The following is a 17,548-nucleotide window of genomic DNA, read 5'->3' on the forward strand; positions in this document are numbered from 1 at the left end:
ACGCAGCGCGGCAGCGCAGACAGCTTTTCGCAAATTTTATTTTTTATTATTATTACACACAGAAGAAAAAGGCGCAACTCGGCTCTCGCGGTCGGGGAGCAATGACAGGCGGCCGAAGCAATGAACGAGCGAGCGAACGTGCGAGCGAGCGAGAGAGCGCACAGCACGATTTAAATGGACACACATCGGGCGAAAATCTTCCATATAAAAAGAGAATCTCCCCTACCGTGAGAGAGAGAGAATGATTGTGGAGCGTGAGGGGGGGGGGGCAAACAGCGCGTTGCGCAGAGGGAAGGGGGGTTTAAATGGCCCGCAATGTACATGCCAGGTTGCCGCGGTCCGGTCTTTAAATGGTTCACCGATCGGTCGTAGGAGCGAGAGCGCGCTTGGCAAGCGACAGAGGAGAACACGCTCAGCGCGAGAGCAGCATTTTTAAAAAAACCCCACCAAAAGAGCACGTGAGTTAGAAGAAGTGTGTGACATGTTCGTCGTCCCACATACCAATAGACACCAATACACACAGGTGCGCGCGCGGCAGAACATGAGCCCCGCAAACAGCACAAAAGAAAAAAGAGAAAGAAAAAGCTTCGGAAAATTTTTTCACCCTTCGAATAGCGGGAATATTCTATTTTTCCTCGGTAATCCGCGTGCTTGCGCCGGTAATAAGAGACACACACACACACAGACACGAGCGATAGATAGTCTTACTATCACTGAATGTAATGTAATGGACAGATCGTGCACGAGGTGTGTGTCAGCCTCCCCGCCCCTTTAAATGATACGTCAAAAAGCTAGAAGCAAAAGAGTTGCGAAAGGAAGAAGCCACAGACACAGAAGACGTGGGAGGCAAAAGAATAATATGAAACACAGCAAGAGGGTACATTGTATTGAAGTAGCAATTCGCCTCAAGTGGCCCCCCCATCGCATCCATTTCATGGGCTGTAAAGCGGTAACGAAGAAGCAGGCTGTGATATTGCATATGAAGAGGCAAGTGGGGGAAAGGGGAGGATTGAGGTTGGAGTGCGAAAAAGGTGCTGACTGTACGGCAAGATTGCGAAAAATGGGGAAATTCATATAAAAATTAAAATTATCAGCTTTTTTACAAAAAAAAAGGTCAATTTGTAGAACCTACCCATTACTGGTATAATCCATCCTAAGCTGAACACAGCAACACTCCTTCTTTTAGCTCCTATGGCGAGTGCTGGCGCTCCGTTGCTGCTGAACTGGAGACGGTCCGCGATGAGAAGTGACGAACGACGATGGTGGTATTCTGCCTCCCAATAAGCTCGTGACAGGAAAATTCCACCACACGCACGCTTACACATACATAGGCCACACACACATATATATGCACACTGGTGTTGGAATCAAAGGATTCCCATACTAGAACCACTTGGAAATTGGCTACTGCGCCACTGTAACACTTTTTAGCTTGAGCGACATTCGGCGGAACTTTGCCCTTATCTCTGTGAATCTTGCCCACACACACACACACGCACACGATGGCCACGTTGCACACGTTGCGGGAGAGGCGGGTGATGAGGGGAGGCGCGCGGATTGCCGTTTAAAGGTCCGCAATCGCACACCGCTCTCCTTGGGGGCCACACACCACCGGAAACGTTCTACTCTCGGGGCCGCCGCCTCCTTCGATGTTGCGCGCTGCTATCGCTACCGCTGCCTGCTGCTGATGTGGTAACTCCGCTCCAAAACCGACCAAACGAGAAGTGCAGTGCACAAGGGAATATGAAGATGTCCCTCCTTCTGCTGAACAACACACCCACGGTGGTAGTATATATTGGCAGAATAGAGGTGCTTTTTCCCCCGCGCGAGTGTGTGCTGCTACTCTTCGGACGGTGCGGTTAATAATAAGCGGGAGTGTGTCTTCGAGCCGGCACAAAAGACCGCAAGTCTTCAGGACTTACTTTTGCGTGTTCTCCTCTTCTTCCGCCTTATTGCACACACTATCGAACTGCTGGTTCGGTTGCTTGTCGCTGTGCGCTTGTGCTGCTTACCCCGCTTAGCGCTCTAGGCCGTGTGTGTGTTTGCCTGTCTGTTGTGCGCGCTGTGTTCACTCGCTCTCTCTCGCCGTCTCGCTTTTGTGCGCGTTCTTCGTGTTCGTGTTCGTGTTCGGTACGTCAGCAAATGCTGGTGGCAGGTCCGTTTTCGCGCACTTTTCAACTTCAATGTCGGCTTTGCATCTTCCGAAAACCCCTTGGCACCTCTGAGCGAGCTGCTGCTGCTGTCACAGTGACACAATATAGCTTGTAAAGGCGAAACAACGGGCACGAAAGGGAAGGGAAAGAAGTGCGGTGTAACACTTTGCGGGGAGGAAAAAAAAACGAGCGCCAAAAGGCGCCACCAACCCGGTTGGGACACCACCGGGAAATCGTTGGACCGCTAGAACAACACCGGTCAGTGGCAAATGCCCCTACCGGCACTTGCTAAATTACGAGAAAAAAAACACAATCGCTTTTCATCAAGTTCAATCTGACCACACTATTCGCACTGTGTGTGTTTGTAACGGTTCACTTTTGAGTGTGAACAAATTCCGCCTACTTTTCTTTTGTTTGGCACTGACCTATTGTCCCCCCTCAAGAAAAAAAAAAACAATGCACACGGAGCAACGGCACCGGCTCGAGCCACTTCCGACACCAGTTCCACGTATTTCACCGCTTTGCCACTTTTGACTGTGGTGATCGAGGCGCCTTTCCTAATGCAGCGGCCTAATGAGCTCAAACCACGGTACGGGAATGTTTACCGCATTCAGCGCGCATATCCTTTTGTTTTCGGGGGCCAATTGCAGAGAGCACTGTGTTTGGCGCAGCTTTTAATATGTTGGCGCAGACCAACTTCCACCACTTCCATACAATTGCGGGAATCCGTTCCGTTGTGTTCGCCGAATTCCGACAGCGATGGTCCGTTTGCCGACAGGATTCAGGATGAAAAGGAAGGAGACGTTTCTGGCGCGAAGGTAGCGAGTGAAATGAGCGCACAAACTGCGGCGTTGGGCGCCATGACCGATCAGCAGCTTGGTGGTCTGCGGCCCGATGCAGCCGACTGCCGGCCCGTTTGCGGCAGTCCAAGCGAGAGGGAGTGACTGGTATGGGGGCAGAGAGCGCGCGCGCGAGAGAGAGAGAGGGATCAAAACAACAACACAAGCCAGCTGTCATCGGTGGCTCCGTTTCGGCGGGTGCTTCGTTGACGTGCACGCATGCGCACGTTCAGGGTGCGGTTGAAACGCTGCTCGTGAAACGTTACTGAAGGGAGACATGATCGGTGAGGAGAAGTTTGCGTTTTCGAAAAATGCAACATCGTGAGAAACGGTGAGTTTGATTGGCAAGTGAGTTTGGGTTTTAGAAGGAAAAAAGAATTTTAAATGAATTGGACACGTCTTTTCATGCAATAAATCTAGTCACGAAAATTTGATGTTTTATTTTCGTATTTCTGTTTAATTTAGAAAAAACTGTTTAAACTTTTGATCAACCATTGAAAATCCAGCTCCATGAAGTAGTTGAGTGGCATGCATTGAACGTTCCAATTCCAACAAAAAAGTTCCGTGTAAAACGGCCATCATATTCTCAATTTCCCCTACCATTCCCTTCAGAAACGTACGCTACAGCCGCTGCACCAGCCCCATAGCAAACACATCGATGACAGCTGATTCGCTGCTGGGCTGATCGCTTCCTGCGCGCCTATTTCTTTCACGGAATACGACGGCGCACTGCGTTTCCCAAGAAAGTGCGACAATTGAAAATTGAACAATTGAAAGTAACGGTCCGTTGACTGTAGGCGTTGTTGGCAAATGGCAAGAATTCTATGGAATGGTGGTGAATACGATTCGGTCCCAAGGAGCACAAATGGCTCAGAAAGTGCACAGAAGTTGTAGATGCAGAGCAGCAAAACAAGGACGAGTTTCGGTGGAATAAGCTACGTGTTGGGACTGTTCGTTGTAATGAATGAGGATCTGCAAATCGGTGAGTATTTTCCATTGAAATCAATTCATACCTATTGCTGCAGCTCTGCCGTTGATGCGATTGCGTTCGTTGGCTTAGTTCATTCTGTATACTTTAGTGGTGAGAGCTCGGAATTGGACTTACTCGATTCTGATTCCGTGTTCGGAATCAATTCCAGAGCCGATTCCGATGCTGGAATCGATTCCGATTCCGGAGTCGATTTCGGAGCCGATTCCAGAGCCGATTCCAAAGCCGATTCCGGAGTTGACTCCGGAACCGATTCCGATTCCGGAGCCGATTCCGGAATCAATGCTGGAGATAATTCCGGAACCAATTCTGGAATCGATTCCGGAACCAATTGCGGAGTCGATTCCGATTCCGGAGCTGATTCTGGAATCAATTCCGGAACCTGATTCCGTACCTAATATCCGGAATCGATTCCAGAAAACTGCGGAGCTAGCCGGAATCGATTCCGACAAAAGCTTCATTTTTCCCATCACTAGTATACATGATGTGATCGGATTTTACGGACCAGCGGGACCCGTGGACTACAAGTAACATGGTTCAGCCTAGGGCTGGTCATACTACTGAGCATCATTCTTCCTAACAAGTCAGCAAGGGGTAAGTATTGGAGTGCTAGAGTTCAAACGGATTTAATTTGTTCTAATCAATGATATACTTTTTAACCACATTCTTACAGCTCTGGTATGGCGGCAGCCCAAGACTGAGCTCGCTGCCTCCCGAGATACGAATCAACATAACTGTTGACGTTACGGTCGAGAGGAATTGCTTTTCGAGAGAAAGATGCTCAGAAGGATTTTTAAGCCCCGCAAGATAGGAAAGATCGATGGATGAGCCGATACAACTTGTACGTGTACGAGATGGACGTGTTGTATGAGCTGTACGATACTGTTATGTGGCTGGTCATGTATACGCATTGAACCGGACGACTTGATGGCTCCTCGTAAAGTCCTTTTAGGTCTTCACACAAGGACAGAGGGAGTCACGTGACAGGTTGGAATGGGAAGTTGGCTGTGATAACGGATTGACAGATGGAGACACGTGACGGTGAGCGATTTCGGACACTTCTGCAACTAGCCAAGATAGCAAAGGTTGGTTGTATAGTGCTGTGTAAGTAAGCATGTTATTTAGAGTAGAACATTGGCAGGCTTCGAACCTCACTTTACCTTAGAAATCTGTCCTTCATTGCGACGATCGGATGTGAAGTTTCAAATCGTTTCAAATAAATATACCTAAATAGAGAATTTTCCCTGTGTCTTACTGTTATATACCATGCTTAACCCTCCTGTATGTTGATAATATTTCTCAAATAATTTAAACCACCTACATGTACACATTAACCACACACCGCGACTTAAAGTAATAGAGAGTTTATTGTCGGCTTAAGCAGCGAACGTTACAAACCATTTCGCATACATTCGTCGCACGATTGCGATCGTCAACCTTCGTCATCATCATCATCCACTCTCTCTCTCTCTCTGTGCTAATCCTAATGTATGTCAAGATAAATTGCTTTTTTTTGTTTCAGCTTTCAGGAAGGAAAACGGGAAAAGTGGGGAAGTACAAAAAAACACGCATTACTACACGGCCGATTGTCTGTTTGTAAAGGTTGCTCACAGTAGAAAAGCACAAAACCAACCAACAGCCGTTCCCCCTTCTAGAGTACACACATTCTTCTTAGTAGTCTAATACGACGTCATTGTTGCAGTTGCGCGTACACTTGCAGCTACGGCCGGAAGGGGCACGCGGATTGATCAGACAAATCTTGTCCTCCGGGCAGTCACCATTGTTGCTGACGCACGGGCTGTGGAACAGCGGGCACTTGTCGGTGACGGCCGTCATGCCGTACATCTTGTGGTTGCCAAATACGGGCGAGTTGATCGGCTTCTGGCGCACACCGTACAGGTTGATGCTTTCGATCTTTTTACTGTATTTTTCGAGTGGAGAAGAGAGAGAAAGCGTCTTAAAATTAGTGTCTGAAAGAGTTCGAAAGCTCCTCTACTTACGTCATCCAATCCGTCCAGTAGAACAAATCATCGGTAACGGCCAACCCGAACGGGTACGTCAGATTGCTGGCGATCGTGCGGATCTGTCTGCTGTACGTATCAATACACTCAACCTTCTTCGTTCCCGCGTCAGCGTAACAAAGCTCCCCAGTCGCCATCGACACCTGGATGCTGTTCGGCAGAGCTACCTGCGGACTACCCACCAGCTGCTCCCGCTCCGTTCCGTCCAAATTCGACCACTCAATCTTCGGCCCATCCCGATTCCAGTCCGACCAGTACAGCTTCGTCTGATGCGGATCGACCGCAATGCCGCGCGGATTGACCAAAAACTTCGAAATCAGCACCGTCCTCTGCTCCGGATTGTCCAGGCTCGCCACCTCGATCGTATCCTTCGCCGAATCGGTCCAGTACAGCCGGCGCGAGATCCAATCGACCGCCACACCCTCCGGCGACACGATGTCCTTCGTGATGAACGGCTTCTGATCGGTACCATCGTACTTGGCGCTCACGATCTGCTGGGCCGCAATGTCGCTCCAGTAGATGCGTCCCTCGGCACAGTCCCGATCGAGCCCGATCGACATGAACGCCATCGTGACGGGGTACCCGAGCCCACCGTTCAGCGGGACGCGTATGTTCGCCACACCCTGGCTGATGAGCAGGAAGCCATCGTCCAGCCGGTGAGCGGTGTTGCAGACGGACCCGTTGCCGATGAAGCCATCGTTACAGATGCACTGGTAGCCGTTGGTAGTGGACTCGCAGCGAGCGTTCGGATCGCACAGGCTCGGGATATTGGCACAGTTGCGCTCCGGTGTGCAGACGAACCCATCGCCAAAGAAGCCCTGATTGCACATACACTCGTACGAGGAAGGATCTCTGTGAACGAGGACAGAAAAGAGCGATTAAAATCCCCAAATAATGATGTCGAAGTCCACCCATTCTTACCTATAGCTCGGCACACAGGCAGCATGCAGCCCGCAGTTGTTCCTCACATTGCACGGCGGTGGAATGGAACGGCACTGCGACACCCCGTCACCAACGAAACCCTGCGGACAGTGGCAGTACGGTATCTTCTGCACCGGATCGATCACGCAAACCGCATTCTCCGCACAGTACGCACCACCGCACGATCCAGCGCGCACACAAAAGTCGGACAGATCCCGCTCGTACCCTTCCTGACACACGCACACACCCTGCTGGCACTCCGAGTTCATGCCACAATCGTCATCGACCGCACACTCCGGCGCGAGATGACACGTACGACCATCACCCTCGTACCCCTTGTTGCAGACACACACCGACTTCCGATTCAGCATGTACGTGCAGGACGCATGGATGTCACAGATCTCCTCATCATCCAGACAGGACACTTCCTTCTCGACGCACGTATACCCATTACCATCGTAGCCCGGGTTGCAGATACATTCGTGCCGGTACGAGCTGTCACGCCACTCACAGTTTGCATGCGGGCTACAGTTGTTCTCCACATCGCACGGCGGCATACCTTCCTGGGGGACCTCCTCCGGGTCGAGCTCAACTCGCCGGCAGATCTGGTTGAACGCGTACTCGATCAGCGTGTAGCCGGTAGGGCACGTGCAGCCCAGTATCGTGCAGAACGGTTCAATTCCCTCTGCAAACGTGACGGATTGTGATAAATTAAAGAGAAACCATGGGAGGTCTTGTATCACTACTTACCTTCTTCAACGTACGTCTCCTTCACGCACTCCTCCCCGTTCCATACGCTTTCCGGATCGCACAGTGAGTGACAGTAGCTAACACCATCGCCATCATATCCCGATCGGCACTGGCACTGACCCTCAACACAGTCGGCAAACTCGGCACAGCGCTGCCATAGACCAAAGTGTAAAGTTGAAGACGTTCGTAAACTACATCTCACCCCGTCTTCCCACACTTACCTCACACTGTTCCGGCTCTTCCTGAGTTGGGTCACTGTCCACTTCGTTGTAGCTGTGCCCACCGTAGCTTGCAGGCGTCGACACCGTGTACGACGAAGAGGTTGGTTGGCTGTATCCACCCGGCACTACTTTATCACACACGTACCCATTGCCCTCGTAGCCCGGATTACAGCGGCAAATGTAGCCGCCCGGCTCGTTGTAGCACTGCGCATTCTCGTCACAGATGTTAACGCCCGAGCACTCGTCAATGTCCACACAGTTGATGCGATCGCTCGTACCGTACGGGATGTAGGTGAACCCGTTCTTGCAGTTACACTGAAATGTGAGCAACAAAGTGAGCAACAAAGTGAGCAACAGCAGCCAAAGTGTGGTTTGTGTTGGTGCACTCACATCGAAAGTGTCGTCAGGCTTCGGCACGCACACCGTATTATCCCCACAGTTGGCCTCATCGCACGGGTTGAACTGATCGCCGATCACCATCTTCGACAGCATGCCCATCCGGACGGCTCGCTCCCTCGGCTCGTACCCCAGATTGATGCGCGTAATCTTCAGCATCGATTCATCCTTTCCGGCAATGGTGTCCTCATTGCCCGAGCATCCCTCGTACGTAATGTCCTGGTACAGTGTGTAGCTGACGTTGCGTGCCTGCGACTCCACCCGGAAGCTGTGCGCACTGACGGCTTGCAGTCGGTCCTTACCGGACCGTCGGAACGCGACAGAGTAGTCATCCAGATGGAGCTTCTCAAGGGCCGGAATGGAAGGTAGCTGTCCGGACAGATGCACATCCAGTGCGAGTTGATCCCACACGTTCAGTCCCGTGTACTGTTGGGTGATGTAGAACGACTCGCCCGTCTCGAACTGCAGTGTGCTGGTGTGGTTGAACTTGCCACCTGTCAGCTGGTAACCGTTCATGGAATTTCCAAGGGGTTTGGCGAACAGCCACGCGATCGTACCACCGAGAATTTGCGTTAGCTGGAGATCAGTGCCGAGCTGCTCCTCGAGCGGACTGATCGCAGTGTATGTACGCCCGTCCACCATTACAACGTACGATTGGAGCTGAGTGTCGAGAGGCTCACCGTTCACATTGCCGAGCACCTTACCAGCGACCCGCAGGGGAATGTCACTCTTCACGCAACTGTTCACGTAAAATGTTGATCGGAATATAGAGCTCATGGCTTCGTGTGGAATGGCCAAACTTACCTGAATCCATTTCCGTAGTAGCCGGACTTGCACTGACAGCAGAAGCCCCAGTTGCTGTTGACACAGGAGGCCGCCGAATGGCACTTGTACCGGCCACCATCAGCGCAGCTGCGCGGTTCACTCGGTTCGGCGTGCTGGCGGTCCGGCTGCTCCACATTCCCCTCCGGTGCGAGCGGTCCAACGTGATACAACCACACGCCCGGTTGATTAATGTTGGACGAAATCGTTAAATGGCGTACCTGAGAAGTGGAAAAAATAGATGTTGACCCTTCACCCTGAACACCCAACACCTTCCAACAGTACGTACATTATCAGTACCGGAACCGGGCAGCATAAACGTACGATCATCTTCCGCGGCAAAGCCGGCCTGCGCACGCACATCCGGCAGGCCACTATCGCCGGTATCACCCTGGATCCAGTTGATGCCCTCCTCCGGATACAGGAACTGCACGAACGTGTCCGTCGCGCCCTGTATGATCGCCACCTGGAACGAGTTCTGCACCTCGTTCTTCATGCTGTAGTGTCCCACGTGCTCCCAGGTCGCGACGAACACCTGCAGCGCCTCGAAGTCCCCGGTCCGGGCCAGTAGACTGCCAAAGTTGTCCCGCACCAGCTCGGTCGTGCGGTGGAGCAGGGTGGGATCGCGCGACTTGAAGTACACGATCGTGGCCGTATCGTTCGGCAGGGTTGTGTCGACGTTCGCGTAGAACGGCGCGATCAGCGGGTTGCCGAGCGGGAAGGGTAGATTGAGGAAGCCGACCAGCTCGCCACCGAACGACAGGATGCCGTTGGTGTTGATCTGTTTGTGTGTGTGTGCATGTGAAAGAGTAAAAACCGGGAGAAGCATACCCATAAATCATTGGTTAATTTGATGGAACATTGCTAAAACACCACACAAAGGAAACGCATTCATTCGCTCTCCGCGAGGAAGATCAACGGGGGCAGGGCTCGTTATCATCATCTTTAGCTAGTGCCATCCTCCATGCTGTCCACTGTCATGCTGTGGCATTTATGTAATGGCGCAAAGTCGTTCTTTTTACCATGCAATTGCTAAATGTTCGCTGCCGGGCAGAGCAGAGGTTCTATTTACACATCTGCCGGGGACGGTGGAGCTCTTGGACGCTTGGACGCTTGACCACGAGTGCTGATAAGAGAAAGCACATCTTTGTTTGACGCTAATGGGCTAGGCTGTGTGGTGCGGATCATCATCATTTGAGCGATCGGACACACTTTTGCTCGGTGCAAAACAATTTGCAAAGGCGCTTTCGCTTTTGTGTGCGGGGCGTGAAATATTGTCCCTCAAGGGCAGTGCGTCGGTACAATTGAAGTGAAGCTCTGGATGGAAGGTGAAGTAGTTGTTTCGAGTGATTGGGATTGGGGTTAGCATTTAAGAGGAGAATTTGCAACCAAGCGATCGGGTTGGTCTTGTGGTGTAGTTGGTTAGTGGGACGGCTTTACAACATGCCGCGCATGGGTTCAAATCGAGTCGCGGAATATACAGAATGAACGTTTAGTACCGAATAAGGCAGTTTATTTCGCCTCAATAGCACAAGAAATACGATCATTTACAGTGGGGTTAATGTTGATCCCTGCCAGCGAAGATAGCGCTTCTACTCTCATCATATGTACAGCTATTCGCAATTTGTGTGAAGGCTGTGTGTATTGATAACCCTCAACGAAAAGTAAGAAGTAAACAGCGCAGCATGGCCTCACCACCACGATGATCCTCTGATTGCTCATTTCCTCTCTCTTTCTATGGGTCCTGTCCAACTATCAAACGTTTTTTTTAACACAAACTTACGTAAACACGGTCGTATTTTTCGTTGTAGAAGTAAGCTGGCATGTCCAGATCCATGTACTGGAACTCTTCATCACCTCGCGGCAACACCTCGCTGGCTTCGTTCGCGTAGCTGTACAGATCGCGAGGATCCACCGCATGTACGATCGAGGGTAGTAGTAGTAACACCGCGTACACTACTAACCCTTGCAATACCTCACTTCTGACAGACATTTTGTTGGTTCACACCGAAACGGAACGGAGTGCACTTTACACTTGGAAGTATCTTGTCTTGGAAGGTTAAGACTTGCCAAGACAAACGCGGTTAAATCCGTTTGGGAAACATACGGAGATAATCGACCGGTTTTTACACACAATCACCTACACACAAGAGAGCACACACTTCCAATCAGTGTTTTTCTCACTAAATCACTTTCAATCTCTACGTCGTCGGGCGTTACCGAAGCGGAACCTTATCAACGGGCACCACCGACAACACACCGTGTGCGTCCTCCAGCGCACGGATCCAGGTTCTTGTGTGGGTCTCGCGGGTCCGATGCTCTATCGCACACGCTTGTCTTAGCACACTATCAGCAAACGGACACCATTATTATTGCCTTCATTCATAATCTCTTTGCACCAAACACGTACACAGAGGAAAGAGGTGGATTTCCAGGACAGCCAATGACTGCCTGGGATGTAGGCTCTGAGAAGACAGACCAACCCCGGTAGAAGAACTCAAGATTCACGTCCGCACCGGGCAAGACACCGAATACGACTGACTGCTCGGCATCTGGTCGGATGCTGCATCAAGGGATATTCAACGGTCGCGAACAACTGTCGGCGATGCTGCTGCTGGGTCCCGAAGTTTAATGGGTCGCAACGCCGCAACGACCGGGGGCACATCTGGGAGAGGCTGGCATGAAGTACCCGCCGGAGCGAGAGTCTTCCGCGGTTAGCACCGGGTGTGAAGCGTGCCGTTTATCAATATCAGTCAGCGTGTTTGCTTTGACTCACCGACGACGACGACAACTACTACGATCGGCGATCGACGTTTTGTCCAGATTTAGAACGCTCGCTGGTCAAGAATCGTGAGTGGGTTTTCGGACGATTGATTTACGTTACGAAATGGCCATGGAGAGCACCCTTTACATAACCTACTATAACAACCATTTCAGTTGGTACCGTCTACATGTTCTTGCGACGCGTTCCCATCATGTTCCGAAATATCAATTAATATCAATTGTAGCCAAATGGTGGCGAGGCGAGACAGGCTAGGCTGATTGATGTCGACTTTTCGAACCCCCTGAAGATGAAGATGGGTGTAAAATTTTGGACCAATATATTGGAAGGGACCATCCCAATACCCTCATGCGTATGAGAAGGCACCACCGTCTGGCCAACTGCACGACGACGCCCCGTGGGTCTGATCCTGGACGATCTTGTCCACGACTGTGTTCTGACTCCGACTGTGGTGACAATTAAAGCTAATAAATTCAACTGCGTGTAAGCTTCAATTAATATCAAGTGTATATTAATGATCTGTTCTCACTGCGTGTTCTTCCCCTTTTCTCCACCCAAGCGACATCGATGGTTGATGCGTGTACGCACGAGAAGCGCAATCGAATAGACGCGCACGCTGTTGATCTTCGCGTCGAGTCCGTTTGTGACGAAAAAGCGATTCCATCGCTAGTTATTATTATGAAACCGAGTAGTCGCACATCAATTGAGAGAGAGAGAGGGGGAGCAGTGCAGCATCCCTTGCTCGGATAATGTGGTGTCAGGGCAAATGAATTTTAATTTATACATACACACACATGCGTGGAAATGCTATTGCGGGACGAACGCAAAATTCATTTACGCGTATGTTGTAGCAGGAGTTTTCCCATGTTTTCCCATCACCCGCAACAACCCCACGAGCACGTGTTTGTGTGTGTGCCTGTGTCTGCTGGAATAAACGTTAAAGTCGTCACCCGCGTACTCGAGAGGAAAGCGAAAAAGGAAGGGCCGAGGGATGATGGCCCGGCTGCGGTTACGCACCAGCTGACACAAGGGGATCGACGTTTCTAATTTTGTGAAGAGGCAATTTCGGTGGACATGAATAATTAAAAACATGTGTTTGATCTGACGATGACGATGATGATGACGATGCACCGTGCGCGTGGAGTAGAGTCGGTGTGTACGGAAGTCGGAGTCTGTGCGCTTCGAGCATTGACGGAGTGATGGTTTTATTTATGGGTTTTTAGGGGACGGGGGTTTGCCGTATTCCGAATGGAGGGAAGTGAGGGAAAGCCGGGAAAATGCATGAAACGTGCGCGGCTCAACATTAAACGCAAATATCGCGTACAATTTTGTGCCACAGCGACAAAACGCTTTGATCGCTTCGGCTTTTACTGCCAAGCAGAGTGAGTGCCGCAGAGGACTCAATTGATGGTTTAGTGGCCAGTTTCGGGCAATAAATCTATTAGCAGCAGTTGCCAGCCAATATGTAGTTGAATTTGGTTCAAGGGGTTGTTTTTGGTTAATATGTTGCAATAAATAGGAACAAAATTTGGGGTCAGTTCTAACCGACACTTTGAAGAGGAAGTTGAACTGGAAAATGGAAGACAATATTGTTTCTTTCATGAACTGTATTTTCCAATTTGAAGCTGGGAAAACGAAGTCACGAATGTCTGTCTGCAATGTGGAATAATATTTACTACAACTGTTCATTGCAAACACATGGTTCATGCTGAAAAGTCTTTGGCGGTGTTCCAATGTGAGGATCTTTGTAGCTTCAATGTGCCTTTAGAACACGTGTACGTTTCGAAGCTGGCAAATCATACTAGTCTTCAATTTCCAAGATTAATATTGCCTAAACTTTCATTTGTCGACTAAATACATTTTGAATAAAACAGCTCCAGAGCATAACTAATGGCTTATTGTTCTCAAAATACCACATCGGGAGCCACGTATGAGCTAATTCACTGTTGGCTTTCGTTTCGGATTTTACTTCCATGTGACTCATCATTTGAAGAAAATTAGGCAAAATTTCAAATGTTAGCGTTACGTAATGCATGGATGTTCCCTACGCCGTTGAAACGTGTTAGATCACTTTCATCGGCGGTGAAATATTTCACTCCCGTTTCAACAACACACGCACACCATCACAGCATCCAGTTTGACAGATCAACAAATACCGCCACCAAAACATCAACAATACCTCGCTCGGCGTGCTGCGTGCGTTTGGTGGCCGGAATGTGACCGCAGCAAACGGTGAAATGGCTAGCTTTTGATATTTAATTGGTGTTTCGTTGTAAAACAGAGCTGTTATAGATGTATATTGTTAGTTTGTTAAAGTCGCCCATTTTTGTTTACGTGCGTACGTGTTGCCCGTACGATGGCGAAACGGTCCGGGCACTTCCAGCTGAAGCAACCGCTCGCCTCGAAGAAACCGAAGCTCGACATCGAAATCGTCCCGAGCCAGCAGTACAACCCACAGCCGAGTACTTCCAAGGCGGGCAGCTCCTCAGGTGATTGTTGTTAATTGGTATGTTCCATGAGAAACTCTGCTCATTTTACACAATCACTCATTTCCAGGTGCGGGCAAAAGTGCCGCCACAGCCGCCACCACCACCACAGCGGAAAACCTGTGGGACGACGACGACGACGACATTATCGTGCTCGCGACCCAGGCCATCGAGGCGGACCTTACGTTCGGCAAGTTTAGCCGCAGCGTCAAGACGAGCACGCAGCAAACGACGGAGGTGATCGCGGCCGGGGGGCAGCACACCGGGGCAGGGAAGCTTCCGGGCAAGGTACCGGACAAGCTGGTGGCGGAACTGTTTGCCGACGGGGAGGATGATTTGTTTTCGGAAAAGCTCGATGACAACTATCGCAACATCGACAACGCAATCAACGACTACTTCAACAACAACGACGATGACTTCAATCTGGACGAGTTCCGGCAGGAAGAGCAAGCACCGTCGGTTGGTGGGAGGCGTGAACCCGCACCGAAAGCATCGCGGGAGGAAGCACCTTCGGTTGGTGGGAAGCGTTTAGGTGAACCGCAGGCACCGAAAGCTTCCTGGGAGGAACCACCGTCGGTCGGTGGGAAGCGTGAACCCGCACCGAAAGCCTCATGGGAAGAAGAGTTTAAGGTACCACCGGCGCCACTGCCACCGGTGGGAGCGAAAGGGAGTGAGCCGAGCAAGGCTTACCACAAGGATGAACCGACCTCTACCTCGCGGTTGGGCATTTTTAGGCCAAAAACCTCCACCGCAACATCGTTTAAAGCTACCCCATCACACACCCCCAAACCGGAAGCGGAAGAGAAGCCGGAACTAGCCTCAAGCCAAAAGCAGGAACATGCCAAGGACATTCAGGTGAAGTTTCTCACCAAGCACGTGGAGCAGCTGGCAAAGAAGGTGAACAGCTTGCAGAAGGACTACACCGAAGCGGTGGAAAAGGCCCAGGTCAAGGACGGCGAAGTGTCGATGCTGCGGTACGAGCTGAAAATGGTGAAAACCGCCAACGAGCAGCTGCGGCTGGAGAAGATGCGCGAAAAGGAAACGATCCAGAAGGAGTGGCTCGAGAAGATGAAGAATCTGGAGAAAACCATCTCAGCGCAGAAGGTGGAGAATGAGTTCAAAGAGATGGAAATTATGAATCTAAAAACGAAGCGATTAAACGCCACTTTTCGATCGGCGGAACCAGCGGAACCGCAGCCACCAGAGCCACCGCCGGCTCGAGCTGCAGCGGAACCCGCACCCTCAACCTCAGCTCAACCGAAAGCGACCGAAGCCACGGAGGATGAGTTCGATCTCGCGTCGCTGCTACCGAAACTGTTCCTTGGCGAACCGGCCGAACTGTGCGAGCCGCTGGACGTTGATCCGCAAGCGTTCGTGAATGCAACCGACAGCTCGGTACGGAGTCGCCAGCTCCGCAAGTACTCGCGGGTGACGCGCAACGAGTTCACGATCGCCGATCAGCTCGTTTCGCTGCAGACCCTTCTGTCCCAGATGCTAATCGGCGCAAAGGCTTCCGGTGGTGAAGCGACGGAGCGGATCGTCCTGTCCCCCGGCATGTACCCGCTGGTAGCGATCGCCACGGAAAAGGGACTGGAAGAGATCGATCTGTACTGTCAGCGGTTGGGACAGCACAAGGAGACGGATTTTCGCCTCAATGGGCCGAAAAGTACGATGGAGCAATCGGCCCCGGTGAACGTGTTCCAGCAGGAGCAGCTATACAATGGCGAGCAGGCCGTCGTGATACGGCGCTTCCTGGCGGTGGTCGGACTGTACTGTCGAATCTCGGACGAGCTGGTAGTGAAGCGATTGCTGGAGAAGGAGCTCGTGCTGCGACTCGCGAAGAATATGAAACGGATCAGTACCGCTGTAAGTAGGGAAGAGGTGTTTGGTTTGGTGCTTTTCTCCTTGCAAAATAGTATTCTGATGTGCATTGTTCCAACTTCGTTCAGATCATCCTGACGTCACTGCACGGACTGGTAACGGGTGCGGCTGCACTGCTCAACGGAATAAGCTTCCGCCCGCGAAGGTTCCTCCTGTACGGTGCGAGCGGTTCCCAGCTGATGGAACTATTCCGTTCGATCGTGCTGTGCCAACCCGATGCACCATCCTCGATGCTGCAGCTGTCCGACTTTCTACGCCGCCTGTCCCACATCACGGATGGCAGTGTGAACCATCTGCTCAATCGTCTCTGCATCAGCCATCATCCGGTCGAAACGGGTCAGCAGCAGCAGCAGCAAGGGGAACAGCAACCCACAACATCCCGCCGACAGTATCGGTTAAAAACGATCAGCTTCTCACTGGGGACCTGCACGCTGCAGATGTACGCGGCACTGTTGGAGAATTCCGTCCGGCCACACGACCGGTACGAGGCGTGGCAGATGAAACCGTTGCTGACGAACACGGAAAATACGATCCACTTCCTGCGGAACGTGCTGCTGCATCCGGTTGGGTGGGTGAAATCGTTCTACGACCGAGAAGATCCGAACGAGTGTGAGCTTTGCCACATCCGGATGGTGTCGGCGTTCGTTACACTGCTGTTCCGGGTGTTGCTGTGCTGGAACCAGCAATCGGTTAAGGACGAAGAAGGTTTGCTTACCTTGTTGTTTGGCTTTTGCGCTCGAATAGCTTCATCATTTTCGCACTACTTTGCAGATGTATCGCACATTCATTGTATCGCCCGGCACGGTGTACTGTTGCTGTACGATCTGTTCCAGACGGCGTACCACAAGAAGCTGTTACGAATCGCAGGGCCCACCGTTCGGTACCGTCTACGGGTAACGTACAACTGGCTGCAGCTGTACCAGAAGGAGTTCAATTTCGATGACGTTCACAGTGAGTATAGGGCCTCCTGTTAATGTTTCTTATACTATCAAGCTATTTTGTTTCCAGTAAGAACCCTCGGCATGTTGGACATGCGGCTCCTAATGCCTGATCCGCTGCGCGCCTACCTGGAAGCGGAAAGCGACGATACGGAAGCTGAAAAGAAAGAGGCCGACAGTGAGGATGCGCGTAGAGCGGAAAGTAACGCAATCATGGAAGAGCTGTTTGCCGGCTTCTTCAATACTTACGCTAACAATAGTGCCACACTTTTATAATATATTTAATTGTATGCTTCGCAGCCTGTCCGCCTGCGGGACAACACACAGCATTATGTAGCGTATTTTCCTTT

General features: G+C 51.1%; 3 protein-coding genes and 1 long non-coding RNA gene across 4 annotated transcripts in view; 2 read left to right on the forward strand and 2 right to left on the reverse strand.

Annotated features, from left to right (window-relative positions):
• The window catches only part of LOC1277779 (G1/S-specific cyclin-E), a 15,621-nt gene extending 12,593 nt beyond the window's left edge, over positions 1-3,028 (reverse strand). Inside the window, exon 1 of the mRNA XM_061654272.1 lies at positions 1,133-3,028. Coding sequence (XP_061510256.1) covers positions 1,133-1,152 — 20 coding nt within the window. The 5' untranslated portion in view covers positions 1,153-3,028. The remainder of the gene's footprint in view (positions 1-1,132) is intronic.
• A 602-nt stretch (positions 3,029-3,630) lies between these two features.
• Positions 3,631-5,218, forward strand: LOC3291673 (uncharacterized). The gene is made up of 3 exons (XR_009765813.1): positions 3,631-3,974; positions 4,398-4,574; positions 4,654-5,218. It is a non-coding gene; the product is annotated as an uncharacterized LOC3291673 (long non-coding RNA).
• Positions 5,219-5,328: 110 nt separating this feature from the next.
• LOC1277778 (nidogen) lies at positions 5,329-11,892 on the reverse strand. The gene is made up of 9 exons (XM_061654259.1): positions 10,895-11,892; positions 9,401-9,892; positions 9,094-9,332; positions 8,284-9,028; positions 7,894-8,208; positions 7,673-7,823; positions 6,923-7,607; positions 5,981-6,853; positions 5,329-5,901 (listed from the first exon to the last, which is right to left on the reverse strand). Exons 1-9 carry the CDS (start codon positions 11,102-11,104, stop codon positions 5,652-5,654), a joined length of 3,960 nt encoding a protein of 1,319 aa, XP_061510243.1. The 5' UTR covers positions 11,105-11,892; the 3' UTR covers positions 5,329-5,651.
• A 2,127-nt stretch (positions 11,893-14,019) lies between these two features.
• LOC1277777 (uncharacterized) lies at positions 14,020-17,524 on the forward strand. Its single transcript, XM_061654260.1, has 5 exons — positions 14,020-14,382; positions 14,450-16,245; positions 16,329-16,965; positions 17,032-17,211; positions 17,269-17,524. Exons 1-5 carry the CDS (start codon positions 14,250-14,252, stop codon positions 17,472-17,474), a joined length of 2,952 nt encoding a protein of 983 aa, XP_061510244.1. The 5' UTR covers positions 14,020-14,249; the 3' UTR covers positions 17,475-17,524.
• The last annotated feature ends 24 nt before the right edge of the window (positions 17,525-17,548 follow it).

This window comes from Anopheles gambiae, chromosome 3 (genome assembly GCF_943734735.2).
Source record: "Anopheles gambiae chromosome 3, idAnoGambNW_F1_1, whole genome shotgun sequence".
In the NCBI taxonomy this organism is placed as follows: Eukaryota; Metazoa; Arthropoda; class Insecta; order Diptera; family Culicidae; genus Anopheles; species Anopheles gambiae.

Excerpts from the sequence above, each read along its gene's own strand:
- LOC1277778 (XM_061654259.1), bottom strand. The coding sequence starts at position 11,104 with ATGTCTGTCAGAAGTGAGGTATTGCAAGGGTTAGTAGTGTACGCGGTG. Across the intron at positions 7,608-7,672 it reads GGAGACGTACGTTGAAGAAG|AGGGAATTGAACCGTTCTGC; the intron begins GTAAGTAGTGAT and ends TCACGTTTGCAG. Across the intron at positions 6,854-6,922 it reads GCCTGTGTGCCGAGCTATAG|AGATCCTTCCTCGTACGAGT; the intron begins GTAAGAATGGGT and ends CCTCGTTCACAG.
- LOC1277777 (XM_061654260.1), top strand. The coding sequence starts at position 14,250 with ATGGCGAAACGGTCCGGGCACTTCCAGCTGAAGCAACCGCTCGCCTCG. Across the intron at positions 16,246-16,328 it reads TGAAACGGATCAGTACCGCT|ATCATCCTGACGTCACTGCA; the intron begins GTAAGTAGGGAA and ends AACTTCGTTCAG. Across the intron at positions 17,212-17,268 it reads CAATTTCGATGACGTTCACA|TAAGAACCCTCGGCATGTTG; the intron begins GTGAGTATAGGG and ends TTTTGTTTCCAG.